The sequence below is a fragment of the Phascolarctos cinereus genome, unplaced genomic scaffold (genome assembly GCF_003287225.1).
Source record: "Phascolarctos cinereus isolate Bilbo 61053 unplaced genomic scaffold, phaCin_HiC Scaffold_2;HRSCAF=192, whole genome shotgun sequence".
NCBI classification, from domain to species: domain Eukaryota; kingdom Metazoa; phylum Chordata; class Mammalia; order Diprotodontia; family Phascolarctidae; genus Phascolarctos; species Phascolarctos cinereus.
The window spans coordinates 332,342,753-332,366,025 of record NW_027555625.1 but is presented as its reverse complement, the minus strand read 5'-3'; the positions used below and the strand labels follow the sequence as shown (position 1 = coordinate 332,366,025).

Genomic DNA, 23,273 nt, shown 5'->3' with positions numbered 1-23,273 from the left:
TGATAGACTTAGCCTTTCTCAGCAATGCAAGGATCTAAGACAACTCCAAAAGATTCTCAATAGAAAATGCTATCCACATCCAGACAAAGAACTATGGAGTCTGAATGCAGATCAAAGCATACAGTTTTCTCTTTTCTTTTCTTTTTTTTTTTAAAGTTTCTCGTGGTTTTTCCCTTTGGTTCTGATTCTTCTTTACAACATGACTAATGTGGAAATATATTTAATATGTATAACCTATATCAGATTGCAGGCCATCTTTGGGAGGAGGAAAAATTTAGAACTCAAAATCTTGTGAAAGTGAATGTTGAATGAAATAAAATAGAAATATAAATTAAAAGAAATAAATAGACTTTTAAAATAAAATAAAGAATTTTATCAGTTAAAAAATGGGAGGAAAGACTAGATATGAGGAACAAGGGTCAAGGGATTTGTTGGGGTTTTTTTCTTTTTTAGGTCTGGAGACCTGAGCATTTTAGAAGCTTCTTCCAGATGAAAATACGTGAGAGAAGAGATGAATGGAAAACCCAGAGTGCCAGATTTTTTTTTTAAATAAACAAACTTCCCATGTTCAAGGAACTCTGTCTTTATAGTATGGGAACTTCTTTGGAGGGGTAGCTATTGAAAAGTCTCTGAACAACGAAGTGGCATGATTGCAAGAAGAAGGTGACCCACTGTGCTAGATGGATGGCAGGGGGACAACGAAATTGGGAAGCTATTATAAGAGGTGACCAAGGTCTGAACTGAGACAGGAGATGTGGAAGCCAGAAAGAAAGTCTGAGAATGAATAATAACCTATTAGCTCCGATTTAAAAGAATATGTAACACTCTATAAGGGTTTCCCCCTCAACAATCCTGTCCAGGTGGGTGGTGCAAGCATTATTAGCCTCATCTCACAGTGTCGATCCCTACACCCTGAGTGCCTTGCCCAAAGTCACAAAGCTAGTAAAAGGCAAAGTCAGGATCTGAACCCATGTTTTCTGATTCCCAGTCTAGTCTGCTTTTCATCCTTACTTTGGTGAGTTTCAGTTGTTCTTGAGAAGCTGGGGGTGATGATACTCACGTTGAACCCAATCAATCATTTATTAAATGCTAGAAGCTGGGGATAGAGAGACATGAATGAAACAGACCTAGCCCTGGATCAGGGGAAATAACATACACATATGAATACAAGATATATACAAAGTAAATTCAGATGGAGGACCACTATTCTCAGCTAGGAGGATCAGGAAAGCTCTTCTGTAAAACTTGAAAGGAAGCTAGAGATTCCCTGAGGCAGGAGGTGAGGGCCCAGCAGATTCCAGGCATAAGGCACAGCCTGTGCCAAGGAGTGGGGATGGAATTCAGTGTAGGAAGAACAGTCTGGCTGGAACTGAAGAGTGCCTAAAGGGAAGTAAAGTGTAAGGAGCCCTGCAACGGAAGGTTGAGCCAGACTGGGAAGTCTTGGGTGCCAAACAGAGCAGTTTCTGCTTTGTCCTAGAGACAACAGGGAGCCGCTGCAACTTCTTGAGCAGGGGAGTGACGTGGCCAGAATGGTACTTTTAGGAATATATCTGTGTCCGAGGTGGCGGAGCACGGACCGGGGCACGAAGCAGAGAGACCGATTAGGAGGCGCAGCATTCGCGAGTGCACAGTTGCATTAGCCAGTGCACCGTAGCATTGCCCAGGTCCCCAAGGCGGGGGCTGCCCGGCAGGGAGAGCCGGGGGTCCCGGGCCGGCTGGTGCCGCTAGCGGTCCTCGGCGGTGGGGGGAGGAGGAGGAGGAGGCCGGCGGGCGGGCGGAGCCGGGGACGGGGGGGCGGGGCCTCGGCGTGGGCTCAGCCATGAAGCCGAGGCCGCCAGCCCAGGCCCGGGGCCGGCGCTAACCCAGGGCTGCTGCGGGCCACGGGCCCCGGCCCCGGGCGAGCGGCTCCCAGCGCGCGGCGGCCGCCCCGGCTGCTCACCATGCCGGCCAAGCAGCAGCGCTTCCAGGAGCCCGAGGTCGGCTGCTGCGGAAAATATTTCCTGTTCGGTTTCAACATTGTCTTCTGGGTGAGTGGGGTGGGGGTGAGGCCGTGGGGGGCGGGGGAAGAGGGAACGATCCGGCTGCACCCCATCTCGGGGCTTCCTGGCGGGCGAGGGAGGCTGCCCCCCACACCACCCTCCCCCATTCATTTCCTGGGCTTCCCGAGGAGAGTCGCCTTCCTTCCCTTCCCTGGGAAGAGGGGGAGGGGAGGAGCTACACCCCACCCCCTTTTTTCCCTGGGGTTCATGGGGAGCTGCCCTGCCCCCACCCACACGGCTTTCTTTCCTGGGGAAAGGGAGAGGAAGAGAATACTGAGGAAAGGGGTCTGGGAGGGGTCGCCTGTCCTCTTGGCCAGCCATTGGTAGACTAGACTTGCTGCTCCTCAGGCCTGGGGGGAAGGGGGGCACAGCTCCCCATGGAATCGATTGCATGAGGTCTTCTCCTGCAGGGGCCCTATTTAAAGACCCAGCCTACCGGCTGCTCCAGACCTGGGAAAGAAGGGTTGAAGTATATCTGGGAAGGTATTTCTTTGGAGGATCTTAGAGATTCACCCCATCCGCACCCTCCAGTCTTCTCTCTAGGAGGAGAGTCACCCTTATAGGACTTAATTAAGGGGGATTTGAGTACTTGGCTCTCCTGGCCACCCAGGAACAGGGTGAGTGGAGAGACAGAGTTGCAGAATCCTACCTCTGCCCTCACCTCCACATTTTGGGGTAAGGTGTGGCCCCTATGCTGAGCAGGGCCTGTTTCTCCTGGCCAGTTGCTAGCTCTGGCCTGTTCTGTATACCATTATTTTTCCTACCCCTCTCTATCATTGTAATTTCCCCAGCTCCCCTAGCTTAGTCCTGCTTTTCCTTTAGCCTGAATCCAAGACCCTCTTCTTGGGAGGGAGCTCTTCAGCTATAGTGACTAATGGTCAGAGAGTGGACACAAAGGGTCTCATCTAGCCCTTTCAACTGGCTGAGAGCCTTGGTGTCAGCTTATTGCATAGGATTTATAACTGGAAGGAACCTTAGAGATCATCCTAGGGTCATTGACTTAAGTCTGGGAGGGACTTCTTGTTTAACTCCTTCATTTTAGGGGGGCCGCAGGGGCAGGGGAGAGAGGAACAGGCCAAAGAGGACCTCCTCAAGGCCATATAAGACAGGCTATAAGTGGCTGAGCCTAAATTTGAATCCAGAACATTTCACTCCTTATCTAGAAGTCTGTCCACATAGTGCTCTCATAACCTCATGAGAGAGAACCTGAGCAGGAAATTGGCCCCTCTACTCTGGGGTAACATATATTTATTACTCATCCCACACTTGAGAAGTCTGAGGCTCCCTGATTTGGTCCCCCAGTTTCTGCCAAGTCATCTGTGATTCCTGCTTCCTTGCCCCTCAAAGTCACACAGTCACTAAGATCTCTCATCTTTTCCTCCTTCTCTATTCCCTTATCTCCTTTCTATGGGATGCTTGCATTGACTTCTTAGCTAGGCTTACCACCCTCAGACTGTCTGCCCCACTCATTTGACAGCTGTCATTTACTGCTTTGTGTTGCTAGTTGAAATCATTTTTTATGAATTAGCTGTTCATGCTCTTTAATGACTTCAATGCACTATGGAAATACGTATAGTTAATAGTAATTGGGTTAGCTCATTTCCATAGGCACTCTCAAGTTTTTAACATACTTTCCTAGAAACTGCATGAGGCATGTAGTATCAGTATTATCACCCCCCATTTTTACAGATTCTGGAGAGGCAATGTAGGGCAGGAAGGAATATTTGCTGGACTTGAGGATTAGGAGAGAACTGGGTTTAAATCCCATATCTGACAATTAATAGTTGTATGACCTTGGGCAGGTCACTTAGCTTCTTTGAGACAGATGAGAATATCTGTAAAATGGGGCTGGTATTTTTGTTGTATGCTCTCACAGGATTGGTTTGAGAAAAGTGCTTTGCAAATCATAAAGTGCTTTATAAGAATGAATTATTATTGTCTTGTTTTCATTTTTCTTCTTATCCCCACTTACCTTGTTCTTATCTTTTTGTATAATATAAATATCATTGTTGTTAGAGATAAAAGTAAAACTCAGAAAGTAGAAGTTTCTGCCCAAGGTTACAAAGTTCGAGTTAAAACTGGGACACAAACAACTGAGCTAATGGGGAGGGGCTCCTTTTCTATCTCACTCTTGGTCCCTCTTGCTCCAGACCCCTGAAGGCCCAGGCATCAGGAGAGCAGAGGTTTCTGGGGACCAAGTAGCCCCTGGGGACAATGCCATGCTCTTTCAGGTACATATTCCCCAAGGTGGGGTCAAGGATGGCTGGGGCAGGCAGGACTGTCATTGGGGTGGAGAACATAACGGGAATAGTAGAGTGTGGGGCCTTTGCTGCCCTATCCTAGCAGACATACCTGATTTCCCTCTTCTTACTTCTCCAGCTGTTGGGGGCTGTGTTGCTGATCATAGGCTTGTGGGCCTGGGGAGAGAAGGTAAGCACCAGTGGTGAGGCAACAAGGGAGGGGTGTTTGGGTCCGAGCCCTGAGGCGATGGAGTGTTTGGGCAAAGGTGAGGCAGCCTGGGTAGGCTGTTGGGGTAGAGGTGGGACTGTTTCTGGGATTCTCAGCCTTCCTCCCTGCATGCTCTGTGTTCAGGGTGTCCTTTCCAACATCTCCTCACTCACCCACCTGAGTGGCCTGGATCCCGTGTGGTTCTTCGTGGTGATTGGAGGTATCATGTCTGTGCTGGGCTTCGCAGGCTGCATCGGGGCCCTTCGGGAGAACACCTTCTTACTCAAGTTTGTAAGTGTGAGGGGTTATTCCCTCTCCCCTGGGGGTGTAGGAGGTTATTTATTAAAGGATTGTAAGCCTTTGTACTGGGGGAGGAGTCACCTATTGAAGTGGGTGAGCAGAAAATAAGGGCCAGTGACCCATGCTGGACTCGGGGAGCTCAGCCAAGGTAGCTTGGAACAATTTGAGAAATCATTTTTAAGAGAGAATATAATTAGAAATAAATATAAAAGGAAACTTTCCCTTGCCAGATTAGGCAGTCCTTAGACTTCCTAAGTCATCTCTCACTACAGTTGTCCAGGCCAAGGTTGGCCTATTATCCTTTCTGTGCTGGAAGCCCTAACCCAAGGTGTTTAGCTGCCTGGGGAAGAGACAGTGTGAGGTTCGGTAATAGAAGAAGATTGGCCTTGGGGTTAGAGGGTCTGGGTAGAAAACCTATCTTTGCCACCTACTCACTGTGCCTCCACTTCCTCCTCATCTATAAAATGAGGATGTTGGGCTAAATGACTTCCAAGGTCCTTTCTAGCTCTGGATCTATGATCCTTTATTTTTTTCTAGCAAATAAAAGTACCTCTAGTCCCAGACTTTTTTTTCCCCAAACCTCAATTTGAGATTTGTTTATTTGGGACCATTGGCTTAGGATTATTGGTTCATTCAATCATACCAGGCTCAATTGTACCTATCGGTAAGCCTCCCAGCGGCATGGCTGGTCTAGGCAGTTCAGCCTACATAAATACTTTAAGGATGCAGCAGTCAATCGATCAACCAGTTTTTTGGTGTGTTTTTTTTTTCTCACTTCTGTGTGCCAGGTACAGTGCTATGTGCCAGAAATAAAATCTCGATTAACTTTTTTGGTCTTCGGTTCTTCAGAAAATCCATGATGCAGGGTTAGAGCACAGTGGCGCCATGCCCTGCTAGACAGTCTCTTCATGAGCTGCTGTGGCTCAAAATATTCATCCCCTGGTGACCATCTTCCAGCTGATGAGCCTCCAGAGCACACTTAGCTAGGCCGGTCTTTTGACTGTAGGATATACAATCCATTGCTGGGCTATTCCCCTTGTCAGAGCCTGAATCATTCTGTGCTAAGACATTGGAAGACAACTTGTGTGATATGGGAAAAAGAAGCCAGGCTCTGGAGCCAGAGGATCTGAGTTCAAATCTCTCCTCTGGTTCTTACTACCTGTATGACTTGTAAGACACTTCACCTCCCCAGGCCTCAGTTTCCTCATCTGTAAAATGAGGAGGTTGGACTAGATGATCTGTGAGGTCCCTTCTAATTCTAGAAATATGACCTTGTGACTTTAGAGGAGTTGCCAGCTGCCCCGCACCTTTGCCCTCTTTTCCCAAGGGAAAGATTAAAAAAAAGACCTCCCATTTTTATAGCACTCTAAGGTTTACTTTATTTTACTTTATTTTTTTTTTACTTGCCTTGCAACAGTTCTCTTAGGGGGAAGTAATGCAAATATTATAATATCCAATTTTTAAATGAGGAAACTGAGGTTTAGAGATATGTCATGACTTATCCAGTATCACATAGTTAGTAAATGCCCAGAAATCAATCAATTAATCAGCAAAGATTTATTAAATGTTTACTATATGCCAGCATTGTACTATGCTATAAGGATATAAGGAAAAAAACCAAACAATCCCTGCCATCAAGGAACTCATGTTCCATCAGGGGATACAATGTGTACATATATAGGCAGGTAAATATACATTTAGAGAAGGAAATGGCAAACCGCTCCAGTATCTTTGCCAACAAAAATCCCAAATGAGGTTACAAAGAGTTGGACACAACTGATCAATTAGACAGCAACACACCGTGCGTACCAAATAGAGCTGATTTGGAAAGGAGCGTGGAGGGGGAGCACTAGTAGCTAGGGGCATCAGGAGAGGCTTCATGTAAAGGGTACCACTTGAGCTGTTTCAAAAGAGACTGTGAGGGTGGAGTGAGGAGGAAGTGTGCTTCAGGCATGGGGGACAGCCAAGGTAAAAGCATGGAGATGGGAGGAATAGCAAGAAAGCCAATTTGGCTGGGCCATAGGGAGGGTAAATGGGATGGGAAAGTATTTGTTAAATGCTTTCTATGAGGGAAACCCCTGGCTACTCGCTGGGTATAAAAAGTGAAAATCCAGACAGTCTTTGCTCTCAAGAAGCTCACGTTCTAATTGAGGGAGACAGCCTATATAACAGGGTTCATGTTCAGTTGGTGGCAGATAAAAAGACCCAGGTGGTTCTTAGGGGGAGTAACAGGGCAAATGGCATGGTCCAGAAGACTTGGGAAGTAATGACAGAGAGATGGTGCCTCATCAGGAAGGTTAGAGTGAATTGGGGCTCTGGATGGGGGGAATGGGTCGTAGCAGGTATAGAACGTAATCAGGCTGGAAGAGCGTTTATATTTGATCCTGAAGGTAATAGGGAGCCATCGCAGTTCCTGGAATAGGAGGGTGACATGGTCAGAGCTGTGTTTTAGGAAAATCACTTTGTCAGCTGTGTGGATACAAGGCTTTCATCACCTTAAAAATAGAAGACAACATCCCCACTGTGGAAGGAGCCCAAGGTTGGCTCCTTCATCAATGAATGCCCTTTTGCTGCCTCTGAAAGGAATCCCTTACCCTCAGTACCTTTCTGTACCTATTTTCTAGTAACATCTGATCTGTAGCCATGGGTCTAAGGTGGTTCTGCTGACAGGAGGCAAGTTTATGGAAATTAAGAAGAGACTGGGGAGTAAAAATTTGAATCTCAAGCAGGCCTTTCCCTGCCTGCCCCCTAACCCCACTTCAGTCTTCTGGTAGACCTTGGAGCAGGAATCATCTATCTCAGGGGTGGGGGCCATATGTAAAAGGCCTTGAGAGGTCATCTAGGCCAACAATCTTTTTTGTAAATTGGGAAACTGAGTCCTAGAGATTAGAAATAATCTACATCAGGTTAGTGGCAGATCTAGGACTAGAGCCCTCACTAGGTTTCCTCACTCCCAGTCTAGCATTCTTTTCACTACTCCAGCCTGCCTTTGCCCTTGTCCATTACCTCCTTAATCTGGGTGGGTTCAGGGCTGGGGGTAGGATTCAAGCTGGATTCTACCATCTTCCATTCACTCTGTGTCCCCTCCCCCCCCACTCCCATCCACCTTCTTCCCAGTTCTCGGTGTTCCTTGGCCTCATCTTCTTTCTGGAGCTGGCCACAGGAATCCTGGCCTTCGTTTTCAAGGACTGGATTAGAGACCAGCTCAATATATTCATCAACAACAACGTCAAGGCCTATCGGGATGATATTGACCTGCAAAACCTCATCGACTTTGCTCAGGAATATGTGAGTCATCACAGTTTCAACCATGGTCCTACGGGTGCCCCGGACTTTTCTCCATGGGGGGTAGTAGGATTAGGAGGATGAGGAAGGAGGGCTCACAAGAGGAGAATCCAGCAGTTTTACCTCCCGTATAATGTGGTGATCCAGGGCAGCAATCTGGTTTAGGTCACATATTTTTAGGTTGGAGAGAGGAAAGGGTTGTATGTTTGTGTGGTGGGAGTAACTTTATCATTGCCTTCAAATACAAAGTAAAAACTCAAGACTCAAGCTAGGTAGCGCAGTAGATAGAGCACCGGGCCTGGATTCAGGAAGACCTGAGTTCAGATGTGGCCTCAGACACATAACACTTACTAGCTGTGTGATCCTGGGCAAGTCACTTAACCCTAGCAAAAAAAAAAAACTTAAGTTTCTGTAGTACTTTAATGTTTGTGAAGTTCTTTCTTCACAATAAGCTGGTAAGGTAGCACGTCATAAGTATTATTCCCATTTTACAGAGGAGGAAACAGGCTCAAAAAAGTTAGCCATAAGACTAGTAAGTGTTAGAGCTCTCCAACCTGTAGTTGAAGAATCCAGGAAATTGGGACATTTGCCCATCTCCAGTCCCCTAGTAGCACATCTTCTGTTGCCCACAGTTTTCCAAAGATCACCGAGGGTGGCTCAGCCATCATATCTGCCTGTTCTTTTGGTACTGGGGATGTACTAGCCCATGTAGGCTAGAAATCCAAATCCTGCTCTCAAGACATGATCTTCTTAACCAGCTGTTCACTTCCCAAATCTGCCTTTCCATTCTGAAGCCCTTGTTCTTCCATGGATAGTAACAATGAAAACATCACCTGGGTCCCTAAGGTCATTAGTTTCCTTCCCAGGCCTTCCAAATCCTTCATGATGCTTTCTGGGTTCTTTTTAACAATATTGTATATCCTTAGAATCACTAGAAATGTCAGGTTTGACAGTCTTTTGAAGCTTTCTGTCACATCCTAGTTTTGTGGTCTAAGAAGGCAGCATACCTCCCTATTTATTACTCATGGTCATTGATAGATTCTCTCTCAAGGATCACTGCTCCTCTCTTTTTCCTGGGATCAATACCCTGGTTTGGGTCCTCATTATCAGAGGAGAAATTGGCTTTCTCTTCTAAGGGTTCAGCCCCACCTTTTCTGGAAAAAGCCTCAGAATGTGCCATAGCCTCAAAGGTTTAGCAATCCTTTCTTTCCTTCTCTGTGGCTTCTTCTGTGCTCCAGCCTTCTGACACAGCTTAGGAATTCTTTCTGTCTCAAATTAATTTTATTCATTGTTCACTAAAAGCACCTCTTCCATTCTTTCCAGGAATCTTTCATTCACACTGCTAAGGTGGAGTGCCTACAGCAGACCTGGGTTCTTAACCCAGGGTCCCTAAAGTTGTCTTTTGAAGAAAATATTTTGCTAAGTGCATTCCAATATAATTAGTTTCTTCTGTAAGCTTATACATTTTGTTTTGTTTGTTTAAAAACATTATTTTGAGAAAGAGGTCCGTAAGCTTCAGTAGACTGCCAAAGGGGGTCCAGGACACACACACAAAGGTTAAAAACTCCTGGTATATTGAAAGATTCTTTCTGCCCTTTTTACCTTCTTTAGTGGAGAGACTAACCTAAATCTTGCATATACCTAATTGTTCCTTCTTTGCCTCTGGAAGAATCACGGGACGTTGTGCAGTCTTTAGGTCACTGGAGCACTTTCCTCACCCTTTGGATTTGCTGCTACTGGCTTCCTTAGTTCTCTGTGGCTCTCAGCCACTAACTCTCACTACTGACGGGAGTTTGCAGCTGTCCTGGGGCTCTCAAGTTAAGTGGGCACAGACCCAAACTTTTCTCTCATTCTGCTTAGCTGGGTCTGATTCACAGATTGCTGCTTCTGCCTTAAAACTAACACAGTAGGTCCCCTCAGCCATTGTTTGTGAGAAGGTCTTCAGAGGAAATCCAGTCTTTAGCCACTACTGACCCTTTTTTCTCTCGTCTCCCCATTGTTGATCAGACATCAGACACTGCCTGCTTTCTTTTTGTTCTGGCACCTCCTACTGTCTCCGTCCCTCCTTCTCATTAGTCCTTCCCCTTATGAACCCCAGAAAGGATCCTAGATCTTTCTGCTTGGATTGCCTCCTGCCAATACTCCCAGCTAGTTTCCTGTTTCCGTTGAGCATGCCTGTCCCCTTCTCTGGTAAAGGCTGACTCCATGGCCTCATGCAAAGTGGTAGATACAGCAGTGTTCTTAACCTGGGGTCCTGGGAACTTTTTAAAAAACAAATGACTATGTTTCCCTTTGTTGTATTTTGTGGATTTAGAAACATTTTTCCATGGAGGTGTCCCAGGACACCAAAAAGGTTAAGAGGATTTTGCCTCTGACCTTAGGCCTTCCCAGATCCATCTTCTGCTCCTTTTCAGACTTGGTGACCCTCAACCCTCAGGCTCATACCTTTTATTGTTTTCTCAACTAACCTGATTCTTGCATTCCACCCTTTAGCCCTGGGCCTGCTGACCTTCCCATTGGTCACTGTCTCTTGTTGTCTGGTTCCAGCACCTATTTCTCACTTTTTCCTCTTCCCTGCTTGGCTAAAGAGCCAGAGAATGTTTTCCTAGGATGTATTTACAATATATTGAAGTATTATTTTCAAGAGAAAAAATATATAAATTCATAGGTTTATAGGATTATCGACTTAGAGCTGAAAGGCTCTCCAAGGCCATCTCTGGCCATCTAATCCTTTCGTTCTACAGATAAAGAAATCTAGCGCCAGAGAGGGGCAGGGACTCGTCCAAGGTCATCTGAGGTATTCAGTGGCAGAGCTGGGATTTGGTCCCAGGCCATGTCAGGGGAAGGTCATTTTAAGGTGTATTAAAGCAATCCATCCTGTCCCAGCCTGCATTGGATGGGTGGGGAAACCTGAGCACAGTTTTCTGAGTATTTATTATCCCTTCTTTACTGATGGAAGAAACAGAGCAATGACTCCCAGTAGCCACACAACTCCTAGGATCAGAGAATTTTAGAGTAGGAAAGGATGTCAGAGGTCTTCAAGTCCAATCCCATCTTTAGTTAAAGGAACAGTAGTGAGATAGTAGTCAGAAATATGAATTGGGCCCAGATCTCCTGTTCCTGAGTCCTGCACTTTCTGTTTCCTCTCTAGGCTAACCCCTCCACCCCCCAACCCCACACCGTCCTGCTCCCTTTTGGCCATAAAGGAAGATCTCTCAGAGAACCCTCATTTTGTTTTTGGAATTTGCCTCCTTGGGCTCTCTGGGTGGAGCTCATTCAAGAGAAAAAAATATACACAAATTCATAGGTTTATAGGATTGTAGATTTAGAGATGGAAGGGACCTCAGAGGCCATCTCTGGCCATCTAACCCCTTCATTTTACAGATAAAGGCGTCTGTGCCCAGAGAAGGGAAGGGACTTGCCCAAGGTCACATGAGGTGTTAAATGACCATCATTTAATGGTGGGATTTTTAAATGGTCCATCAACTATAGGTTTTCTCTCTGCCAGTCAAGTGCCTTGTTTTTATTTCATTGTCTTCAGACCAAGGAGAAAGAGAGGAAGGAGGAAGAAGAAAGAAAGAATCATAAACATTCCCGTTGGGCACACAGGTCACCCCCCAAATTCATACTAGATACCCCTTTCTTTGGATGGGCCAAAAGGGTCCTGAGGACTCATCTGAAACTGACTTCTAGAAAGAAGGGAAGCTTTCCAGTTTGTTTTTTTTAATAGCTGAGGCCCACATCAATCAGTAATTTAATTTTATTATTTTATTACTTTACAACTTTTAATTTTATTACTTTATTATGTACCTACTATATACCAGACCCTACTAAGTATAGAAGATACAAAGACAAAAATGAAACAGGCCCTGCCCTCAAGGAGCTTACACCTGGTTCTTTTAGCCTTAGGTCTATTTTAGGGGAGGGGTGCTCTGCTCCTGGCCTGATTTGGGTGGTGCTACCTTCCTTCCAGAGCAGGGGCCAAAGGTCTGGGTAGACCTCAGATGCGGGTAGAGGTCATGGGATGGATTGGGTACCACAGCAAGTACTTGACCACATCATGTTGAGTCAGGGGTCCTTGCCGATGGGGCCAGGCCTGGCAGGGCTTGGGCATTGTGTACTGGGGATCTGGCAGGGGACAGAGCCTTGGGGAAGGGAGGGATCTTTGTTGTAAGGAGGTCTCCCTTTGTCCCATTCTCTCACCCGGGCTCCTCTTCCTCCCAGTGGTCATGTTGCGGAGCCCGAGGGCCCAGCGACTGGAACCTCAACATCTATTTTAACTGCACTGACTGGAACCCCAGCCGTGAGCGCTGTGGGGTGCCCTTCTCCTGCTGTGTCAAGGATCCTGCGGTGAGCAGGGGCTGGGCTGGGCTGGGCAGGGATGGTGGCAGCAGCTCCAGCCTGGTGGGACGAGGACTGAGAAAAGTGGTCACTCCACTCTGGCCTCCTTCCTGAGTGTTGCAAGCTTTAGCTCCCATTTGCCTAGAGGCCACCTTACTAGCATGCTGTTCTCTATAGATGGTCATTTCTCTTTGCTTATGGATTAGATACCATGCCTGGTTGGCATTTTACCTTGGAGGTGCAGGGTCTAAGAAGGGTAAACTAATATTCTCTTTGGCCTTAGTTTGCAAAGCACCTTTAGGTAGGCAAAAATCCTTCTACCCTCCCCTCAAAACTGAATCAAACCAAAAAAACCCCCAATTCAGTACCCTCTGATGGGACAGAAAATGTTTTCATTATCCATACTTCTCCATTCTTCTGCACTTATAGAAACCTAGCATGGCAGAACTAGAAGGAACCTTAGAACATGAAATATAATGTCATCCCTTGACGGGATTGTAGGACACAGTATGTCACAAGTGGAAGAGATCTTAGAATGTAGACTGTCAGGGCTGGGAGGGACCTTAGAACATAGACTGTCAGGGCTTGGAGGGGCCTTAGAACATAGAATGTCAGGGCTGGGAGGGGCCTTAGAACATAGAATGTCAGGGCTTGGAGGGGCCTTAGAACATAGAATGTCAGGGCTGGGAGGGACCTTAGAACATAGACTGTCAGGGCTGGGAGGGACCTTAGAATATATAATGTCAGGACTGGGAGGGACTTTAATAGTTCACATTTCTGTAGCACTTTAAGATTTACAGTGGTCCTGGGAGGGTGGTATAAGTACAGGCCCCAGAGAGGAAACATGACCTGCCCAGTCATACAAATAGAAACTACTGGAGCTGAGAATTGAATGCAGATCCAGTGACTCAAAAGACAGTGGTCTGTCCATTGTACCAAGCAATCTCTTAACCTCGTGATGCACTGATATTGGGAAATCCAGTGGCCTAGAGGCTGTGGGGTGTCTATGGATGGACCTGCTAGGCTTTGAGTCTAGCCTAGGGTGGATTGATCTAGATGCATCAAGACAGCCTGGGGAAACTTGGCAGTGATCTCGGAGCTGGAAGGGATCTTAGAGATCTCTAGGGTCCCTGGTGCCTGGGCATGAGTTTCCCCTACCACATCCCTGATGAGTGGTCTTCTAGCCTCTCCTTGAAGACCTTCCATGGTAGAGGTTTTCCCTGTCACCATCCCCCAAGGCAGCTCATTCTACGTTTGGATGGTTCTAATAATGAGAAAGTTTTTCCTCATATGGAACTAAAACATCTCTGCTGTTTGTAATCACTAGAGCTAATTCTGCCCTCTGGGACCAAGCGAAATAAATCTAATCCCTCTTCCCCATGATAGTCTCTCAGATACTTGTGATCTTAGTATTTCAGGGTTGGGAGCGGACTTAGGGATTATTTAGCACAAACTCTTCATTTTACAGATGACACAAATGAGGCTAGAAAGTGAAATCACTTGTCCAAGGTCACTCTTGAAAACAATTTTCAAGACCCTTTTCATTTCGGATACAGATATCCCTAGTTCTTCCATCCATCTTCAGGTGTCGTGGTTTCCAGGCCTTTCCTCATGCTTGTCGCATTCCTGAGGACTGTCTTCCAGCTTATCAGTGATGTTTCTGAAATAGTGTTCAGATGTGGACACCATCCTTGAGATGCTGTCTGAGGGCAGCTAGGTGGCGCAGTGGATAGAGCTGTGGCCTTGGAGTCAGGAGGATGTGAGTTCAAATCCAGTCTCAGATCCATGACACTTACTAGCTGTGTGACCCTGGGCAAGTCACTTAACCCTGATTGCCTCACCAAAAAAAAAAAATTTTTTTAATTAAAAAAAAAAAAAGAGATGCTGTCTGACCGCATCTGAGGAAGACAGGACTAAGTGTCCTTTGTTCTTGATATCTTCTGAGTGCCTAGCCCTGTATGAAACTCTAGAAAATTGATTGAGGGAAACACAAGAGAACAATAACCAGGGTCTAGATTTGTAGGCTAAATATCCCTTAGGCCAGTTCTTTTTTTTGGGCGGGGGTAAGGCAGTTGGGGTGAAGTGACTTGCCCAGAGTCACACAGCTAGTGAGTGTTATGTGTCTGAGGCTGGCTTTGAACTCAGGTCCTCCTGACTCTAGGGCCAGTGCTCTATCCACTGTGCCACCTAGCTGCCCCCAGGCCAGTTATTCTTTAAAAAAATATGTGTTTTTGCCGAGCTTGGCAGCACACACCTCTAGTCCCTGCTTCTGGTGAGGCTGAGGTGGGTGAATCACGCAGGTTGGGGAGTTCTGAGCTGCAGCAGCGCCAAAGACAATCTCATGCCTGTACTACATCTTTTACCAATAATTGTAGCAAGCCCCTGGGGAGTGGAGGCCCAGGGTACAGGATGTTCTCAGTCTCCCAAGTGGATCATTTTTAAAGCATAAGTATTTGATGCTATTTACACTAAAAACAGGCAGATGCCATCTGGTATTCATCGGTCCCTCATATGCATGACTTCAAAGCACTACGGGACAGTTAGCCCCATGGGATGAAGGATAATATAGTGGGGTTTTGCCACTTAAGGGTGAATTTTGGATGTAGTGTGTTCATGATATTCATAGAGACAGTGTGGTGTAGTAGGAAGAAGGGCAGCCAGGCGGTGGAGCAGTGGATAGAGGACTGGGCCTGGTGTGAGGAAGACCTGAATTCACAACTGGCCTCAGATACTTCCTAGCTGTGTGACTTGGGCAAGTCACTTAGTCCTGTTTGTTTCAGTTTCCTCATCTGTAAAATTAGCTGGAGAAGGAAATGGCAAACCGCTTCAGTGTATTTGTAAAGAAAACCCCAAAAACTTCAACAAAGAAAGTTTTTCAACACCCTGGCCTGCGTTTAAAGAAGTTGCTGCCTTGTTGAAAGATCTCCTTGAACAATTTTTACAGTAACAACAATATTGTAAAGATAAACAACTTTTGAAAGACTTAGGCACTCTGATCAACAGGACCAACCACCATTCCATTGGCTAAAACATGCTATCCACCTCCAAACAGAGAGCTGAGGAACTCAGTGCAGATTGAGGCATACTTCCTTCCCTCCTTCTCTCCCTTTCTCCTTTCTTTCTTTCCCCCAGCTAATGTATGGATTTGTTTTGCTTGATTTACATATTTGTGATGGGTTTTGTTTTTCTTTTCTTCAGTGAGTAGGGGCAAAGTGGGAGGAGGAAAATTTGGAACTGAAAATTAAATCTTTAAATTATGATTTTCAAAAAAGGAAGGTCTCCTTTTGGTGGTGATGATTTATTTAGAAGATGGAATATGTTAGCGTAAACAGAATATTTACCTATGCTTCCCAGAAATGTGTGGGTTTCTAGAAGTTTCTATTAAGAGTTCCAGATAACCTAGTAATGACTGTTTTCTTAAAATTCTATTTATATTTTTTGTTCTTATATCATTTCTGTTTCCATGTAGTTCTCTTTTCCCCAGAGTCATTCCTTACAATAAAGTAGAAAGAAAGAAAAAAAAATTCCACACAACTAAACAGCCTTTGGGGGGGGAAAAGTCTGATGTTGTATGCAGTATTTCACTCTCTAATTTCTGCAGAGAGCTAGGCCTCAGTTTCTTCATCTGGAAAACGGGGGGAGGTATTTTGTCATATCCATCAGTTCCTTGGGGCCAGCCTTGGTCACTATAATTCCATTGTTCCTTTTCAATTCTGCTATTATGCTTTCCTTTTACATATTGTAGTCTTTGTACATGTTGTTTTCCTGTGGCTCTTCTTACTTCACTTTGCAACAGTTCATATACATCTTTCCATGCTTCTCTGTGTCCCTTGTGTCAGTGGCTTCTTACAGTGCAGGAATATTCCATCACATTCCTGCACCAGAACTTGTTTAGCCATTCTCTGATTACTAGATGGCCGTCTGCTTTGTTTCTGGTCCTTTGCTAACCCCACCATTACTGGTATAAATTCTTTGGTGTCTAGGGGTCCCTTCTTTTTGTCAGACTTCCATGCAGTATATACCTTATGGAGGACTTTCTGGATCAAAGGCTATGGATGTTTTAATTATTTTCATTGCATAACTCCAGGTGGTTTTCCAGAATAGTTCTACCAATTCACAGTTCCACCAACAATGCATTAGGGCTGCCATCTTTCCTTGATCCCTCTAATATTGCCTATTCCTATCTTTCGTTATCTTTGTCAGTTTGGCCCTAGTAATAAGTAACTTAGAGATAGTTTGGTGGCCAGGGTCTTCATGAGCATTGCCATGCTCCAAGTACTGCAGGCTGGGCCCTGCTTATGGGCTCCCTTTATCCCTGTGGTACCTCTTGAAATCCTAAGGGATTTTGGGCCTTTGCCTGTCACTGAGAACTAAGTATAGGTCAGCCAGCCATTTCTTCATGCTGGGTCTTGAGAGGAAGACAGAATAGACCAATGCTTGGGTTCTGCCTTTAGGAAATTGACAGCTTTCTAGGAGTGAGAGCTGCTTGTAGGATAGATTAGAGCTTGAAGGGCTTATTAGAGACTGTCTAGTTCAACAGTCTTATTTTCCAGATGAAGAAACTGAGGCCTAGAAAACATAAGTGATTTTTCATTCATTAGTGGCAGAATCTGGGGCCTCTGACTACTGACAGTAGGTTTTCCTGACAGGCTGAGGATGTCATGGGGGGTGTTATCTGATGGGCCGAGCATGGTTGTGAAGCATAGCTGAAGCCCAGAAGTAAAGAAAATGTCGACTCCTTGATGGCTGGAACTGCCAACTCACTTTTGAATTTGTATCCCCAGCTCCTAGCAAAGTGCTTAGTAAATCAGTATTGGTTGGTTGGTTAATTGATTGATTGATTGAAGGACAGAGTAAAGATCCAGTCTCTAATAAGTCTGTTTTTCCTCAGGAGGATGTTCTCAATACCCAGTGTGGCTATGATGTCCGGCTCAAACTGGTAAGGGGGAAATATGGGAGTGAGGACCAGTGGGACTGGAGTCTGGGGGGAGGGGCATGGGGTTACAGCCGATGGTTAGTGTAAGGTTGCTAGTCTACAATCCCAGGGCTAGAGGGGACCTTAGAGGTTAGTTAGTATGACCTCTCACCACATGAAGGAATCTCTGCTTCCAGCATCCCTGACAAGGGAGGGCTGTCTAACCTCTTCTTGAAGACCTCCAGTGATGTAGAGGATTCTGGGAATGGACAACTCCAATTGGTTGGAAGTTCTTCCTTATTTGAACCCACTTTCTCTTCCTGGTACTATAAAGCCAGTGGTTTTGCCTCTGCTTCCTATGTGGGATGTTCAGGAGGACTAGTACTTTGATGTAGGAGCTTGCCGAGCCCTGTTCAGGGCTGCTCATCTACCTTTGGTGTTCACCTGATTCACCCAACTCTTACCTTTGGCTCCAAAAAGCAACAGCGTGCACAGTGGCCACTCCCTGCTAAAACTGTCTCAGCAGACAGGCTAAGCCAGGTGGAGGATAACCAACAGGCTTCAAACCTGTTGGAGACCTTAGGGGGTGTCCAGTCGCCTGGCAGAATGGGTGGATGGGAACAGTTTGTTTCAATGGCTTTGAAGGCAGCTGAAGCGGGTGCTGCGGAGCACTTAGACCTTGGGCAGACATTGAAGACACCAAGGTCATCCACTGCATCCTGGGCCATCAGTAGTCATCCTGATTTTTATCCTGCTGCTGGACTTGGATGACTCTGGGAGAGAGAGTGAGGCTGACCACTTTCTGCAGCTCTGCCTCACTTAAATCCGATTCGTGCACAAGTCAAGACATCACCCTGTGTCTTTGGTTCTCTTTGAAAAGAACAAACAATAACTCCTCTGCTGCTGTTAGTTAAATAGAATGAATCTGTCTTAGCCCTTCTGAGTTTTTAAGACATGTCACATCTCTCTCCATCTGCCTCTTCTCTCAGCTGACCCTCTCCAGTTCCTTTAGCTCCTCTTCCATTGGCATGGTTTCCAGAACTTTGCCCTTCCCACATGGCCCTTCAGTTTTTGCTACTAGGAGGACTGGGCGGTCCCTGAGATCTCAGGAGGCTCTGGAAGGAACTCCTATTTCCCTTACCCTTGACAGCATACAACTCTAATGCCATGAGATATAGGTAGTACAAAAATTGTTATCCCCATTTTTCAGATGAGGAAACTGGGTCAGAGAGAGGAAGAGACTTGCTAAAAGGGACAGGCAAAGCTAGTAAGTGGCAGGTCCAGGATTTGAACCCATGCTTCCAAATCCTACAGTTTTCACTGTACCACCTTGGCCTCCCCAGGGTAGAGATTCTGAGGAATTTTGCTTTGGGACTCCTTTGGGTGGAGAGGGCACTTTCAAGTGGAGAGGAGATGGTCAGTTATTGGTGGTGGGGATGGAATGGGGTGGTTAAGGAAAGGCTCCAGGGGAAGGTAGTTTCTGAGTTGGAGGGACTTTCACAGCTAGAGATGGAGTGTGGAGTGAGCGGGGGGGGGGGGGGGGGGGGGGGGGGGGGAGAAGAGTCTCTTCCCAGCTTGAGATAGGAGAAGGAAAGACTAGTAGGTAGTTTGACTGAAATGTAGACTTAGTGAGAGATAAGACTTAACTGGGAAGTTGGAATCAGATTATAGTGGACCTTGAATGCCAGGAATTTATATACTTTATTTAGAGGACAGTGGGTAGCCTCTGAAATTTTTTGTGCAGAGATATGATTTGGTCAAAACAATGAGCATTTATTTAGCTGTTGCCATGTGCCTTCAGGGAATTTACATTCTGCTGGGGGTAGGGGGAAGGGTGGATGCCACTTAGACGCTGATAAGAAGAGCCTGAATCTAAATGAAATGCAAACTTAGTCTTTGGGGATAGGGCAGTAACCCCAGAGGAAGTTAACCTCGGCCTTGGAACCTGGGAGGTAGAAGAGCATTCCAGGCACGTGGGCAGGCCTGGAGATCAGAGATGGAATGTAACCCAGCAAAGTAAGCCAGTCTGGCAAGAGCTTAGAATGTGCTGGGGGTGGGGGTGGGGCACGGGACTCTGGGTCAGCTTTGTCACCTGTACATTTAGGACTTGGACTGGAGGACTGTCAGGTCCCTTTCAGTTCTGAATCCTGTGGTCTTATCTCACTTTGAGGTTCACAGAGCTCTTCACTGACGTAGGGTAGTATAAGAAGAATAATTCGACTTTTGGTAAGCTGGAGCCAGACTGTGAATGGCTTTAAATAACAAAGATGTTTTAGAGACTGTAGGGAGCCACTTATAAGCTACTAGGAACATCATTGGAGCCCTGCTGGGAAGGGCGCTTTGAAGCTTCAGGGCTGGGGAAGACTAGGGTGAGACTAAAGGCCAGAAGATCAGTTAGGAGTCTATTACAATTGTATACGCACAAATCAAAGAACCTGTCTGAGCCTCAGTTTCTTCATCTGTAAAGTGGGAGTGATAATACCTACCGAGAGTAGTTATGAGGAAAGTCCTTTATAAACACTGTGGGGTGAGTAGGGGAGCGATGCTTGATCATCTGTGGACATGTATTAATTGCCTGTGCTTGATTCAAAGGAACTGGAGCAACAGAGCTTCATCTACACAAAAGGCTGTGTGGGCCAGTTTGAAAAGTGGCTCCAAGACAACCTGGTTGTGGTGGCTGGGGTCTTCGTGGGCATTGCCATGCTCCAGGTACTGCCAGCCAGGCCCTGCTTGGGGGCTCCCTTATCCCCTGGATACCCCCTGTAATCCTAAGGGGCCTCGGGCTAACCCACTTGGGCTGGTCCAGGTCCATCAGCCATTTCCTTGTGCTGGGTCCCCAGGGGGAGGCAGAGGAGCCCAAGCCTTGGGTCTTGCCCTCAGGTAACTGATAGTATTCTATGAGCCAGAGGCCAGCAGGATAGATTAGAGCTAGAAGGTACTCTCTAGTCCAAAAATCTTATTTTCCAGGTGAAGAAACTAAAGCCTAGAGAATTTAAGGGACTTTTCATTTATGAGTGACAGAACCTGGGCCCCTGACTACAAATCCAGCACAATTTCTATTCTGCTCTTCCTCCTACAAGGTAGTGGAAAGCACTGGATTTTGAGTCAGAGGGCCCCGGATTCAGATCTGTCTCTGTTGCTTATTGCCTGTATGACCTGCCGGGGCAGGTCGCTTAATGTCCCCAGGCCTCAGATTCTTCCCCTGTACAGAGAAGGTGTTGTACCAGCTGGCCTCTTCGGTCCTGTGAGTGGTAAGAAACTGACACCAGTCACTCCAGTAAACCAGGCAGGTTATGCATGCTCAGGACAGTAAAAGAGGGATAAGAAAATGCCTCTTGACACTCCGAAGGGGGACAGATTTCTTTTTGCTCTGGGGTGTGGGGGCTGGGTCAGGGAAGGGTTCCTAGAGGAAGTGGCAGCTGAGGTGGGTCCTGAAGGGCAGGTAAGATTGGTGGGGGAGGGGGGGAGTCAGTGGGATGGCATTCAGGAAATGTTCAGTCATCCAGTTTGGCTGGGGCATCTCCTGTGAGGGGGAGTAATGGGACACAAGCCTAGTAAGTAATTGGGAGCCAGGTTGTAGAGGGTTTTGAATGTCATGCTAAGGAGTTAAGATTATATTGCATCATCATCATCATAAGAGCAGCCCCTATTTTTCAGTGATGGATTGGGAATAGCCATGGATTGGGATTGAGGAGGGCCAGGTTTGACTCCCTAGCTCTGTGACTGTGACCTCTTGGGGTCAACTTTATCACCTAGCAAATTTAGGGCTTGGACTGGAGGATCCCTAAAGTGCCTTTCAGTTCTGAATCCTGTGGTCCCATCTTACTTTCAGGTTCACAGAGCTCTTCTAAGAACACTGTGAGGTAGGGTAGTGTAAGAATTAATACCCCCATTTTACAGATGAAGAAACTGACCTGCAGAGAGCTAAGCAATTTACCCAACGTCATGCAGCTTGTAAAGGACTGAACTGGGAGTCAAAGTCAGGTTTTCTAATTTTCAAGCTAGGGTTCTACCATGGCCATTGAAGGTAGGAGAGATGGGGTGACCCAGCCCCAGCCAGGTATACTGGAGATGGGGAGAACCTATTAGGAAGCTGTTACAATAGGGTAGGCTGGTTGTGATGGGGCCTTGGACCAGGGTGTGGCGGCCATGGGGAGGGAAAATGGGATCGAGGTGGAAGAGGACCTGTCCTTTGACCCCTTGGTTCTCTTCATTTTGCAGATCTTTGGCATTTGCTTGGCCCAGAATCTTGTGAGCGACATCAATGCAGTGAAAGCCAATTGGTGAGGGCGGAGAGGGTGACTCTGAGCCAGCAGCATCAAGGCCTCAGAGGGTGGGCAGCCCCGGCCAGGGCCACAGTCGGCTATGCGGATGAACTCCAGGGGTGGCTTTAGCAGGCCCACCTTGAGGGGCCCCCACCAGCACCTCGATCAATGGCCCTGGCACCCCTGAGCTGCTATGGTCGGGTGGGGCTGCAGGGAGGGTATTTATATTTAGGTTACAGAGAACTGTATTGAGTGGGGATGGGGTCTGTGTCCATGCTGGGGTGATGGAAGGGGTGCAGCTGTCTATTCCCTCCCCTGGGCACAGCTGTGAAGTCCAGAGATGATGACAAGGACTTCTGGGGTGGCTGGTTGTCATGGAAACAGCTCCATATAATGAGGGGTAGGGGGAGAATAAAAGGTTCTAAATTGGGTAATGATTCCTGAGAGTCGTGATAAAGGGAACAGTATCATTCCATGATGCTACCCGGACCCCAGAACCTGCTGTGAGGCGGGGAGGGAGTGTGCTGGGGAAAGCTGGAGTGGGGAGGGGTTCTGCTGTTGCCCCCACCAACCCCGTGGAGACTAATAAACTGTCCTCACCCTCACTCACTTGCTGTGTGCCTTCTGCCTGTTAACTGCACCACACTGGGAGGCCCTGCACGAAGCAGGCGGCAAGAGGCCTGTTTGTTTCGTTCTTCCTCCGATCACGAGCATAGAGCTGTAAGACAAGAAGAAGGAGGTGTAGTAGAAAGAAAACTGGGCTTGAAGTCAAAAGATCTCAGCTTGAATCCTGACTGTCACTTATGGGACCATGAACAAGCCACTGCATCTCTGGGCCTCAGTTTCTTTAGATGTAAAATAAGGCTTCTGTGAAGACCAGATGAAATAATGGGCTCTCTTTGAACCTCCCAAAGGGTATTTTGTACAGATGAGGAAATAGAGGCCCAGAAGAGGAAGGGCCTTCTTGGCTTGTGTAGGCCAAGGACTTACTTTCAAGGTCCCACTGGTAGCAGTGTCTAGATTTGAATACAAGCCCTCTGGCTCCAGGGCCAGTGTACTTTCTACTATGCCACACTGGCTCTTTTGGCCCAGTTTAATTAGTAAGCATTCGTTAAGCACCAGTTTTTACTGGGGATACAAATACAAAAGGGAGACAGCCCCTGAACTCAAGAAACTTCTGTTCAGATAGAAGCCAACCAGCCATGTAGGAAAGTGGGATGAATGCTTTGGTCTGGGGGGACCCTGGGGCAGTTGTCACCCCCTTTCCAGTAGCATTGGTCGTTTTGATTTGATTAGTTTGCTGAGCCAGAGGTGAAGGATGGGGCAAATAGTAAGACCCATGGGCTGACTTGCAGGGTCTGTGGATGTCTAGGTTGGGGAGTCATAGACAGGGGCCTCTGAGGGGGAAGAACTGGGGGAGTCCGGATCCTACAAGTGTTTAGGGCAAAGCTTTCGTCCATTTGTTTCGAGATGTCGCGTTGGGAATGACCTCAAGGTTTAAGTCTAGGGGTCTTCAGTGGGCCACTGCCAGTCATTCTGACCTTTATCCTGTCACTGGACTCTGATGACTGGAGGAGAGAGTGAGGCTGATGACTTTGTACAGCTCTGTGTCACTCAAGTCCAGCTCACACGCCAGTCAAGACATCCTGCTCGTGATATCGTTGGACCTCAACGATGAAC

At 46.8% G+C, this 23,273-nt stretch overlaps 1 protein-coding gene across 4 annotated transcripts; it reads left to right on the top strand.

Annotated features, from left to right (window-relative positions):
- The first annotated feature begins 1,808 nt into the window (after positions 1-1,808).
- Positions 1,809-22,198, top strand: TSPAN17 (tetraspanin 17). 4 transcript variants are annotated; one of them, XR_002326877.2, is made up of 9 exons: positions 1,809-2,027; positions 4,419-4,469; positions 4,632-4,778; positions 7,905-8,075; positions 12,297-12,422; positions 17,305-17,352; positions 19,921-20,037; positions 20,497-20,579; positions 21,550-22,198. XR_002326877.2 is itself a non-coding variant. In XM_020998806.2 (8 exons), exons 1-8 carry the CDS (start codon positions 1,941-1,943, stop codon positions 21,613-21,615), a joined length of 813 nt encoding a protein of 270 aa, XP_020854465.1. In that variant the 5' UTR covers positions 1,811-1,940; the 3' UTR covers positions 21,616-22,198. The 4 variants fall into 4 exon arrangements, 3 of the variants coding, with proteins under 3 accessions (XP_020854466.1, XP_020854465.1, XP_078006430.1); XM_020998806.2 differs by lacking the exon at positions 20,497-20,579 and having other exon boundaries at positions 1,811-2,027; XM_078150304.1 differs by lacking the exons at positions 1,809-2,027; positions 20,497-20,579 and adding an exon at positions 4,244-4,270.
- The last annotated feature ends 1,075 nt before the right edge of the window (positions 22,199-23,273 follow it).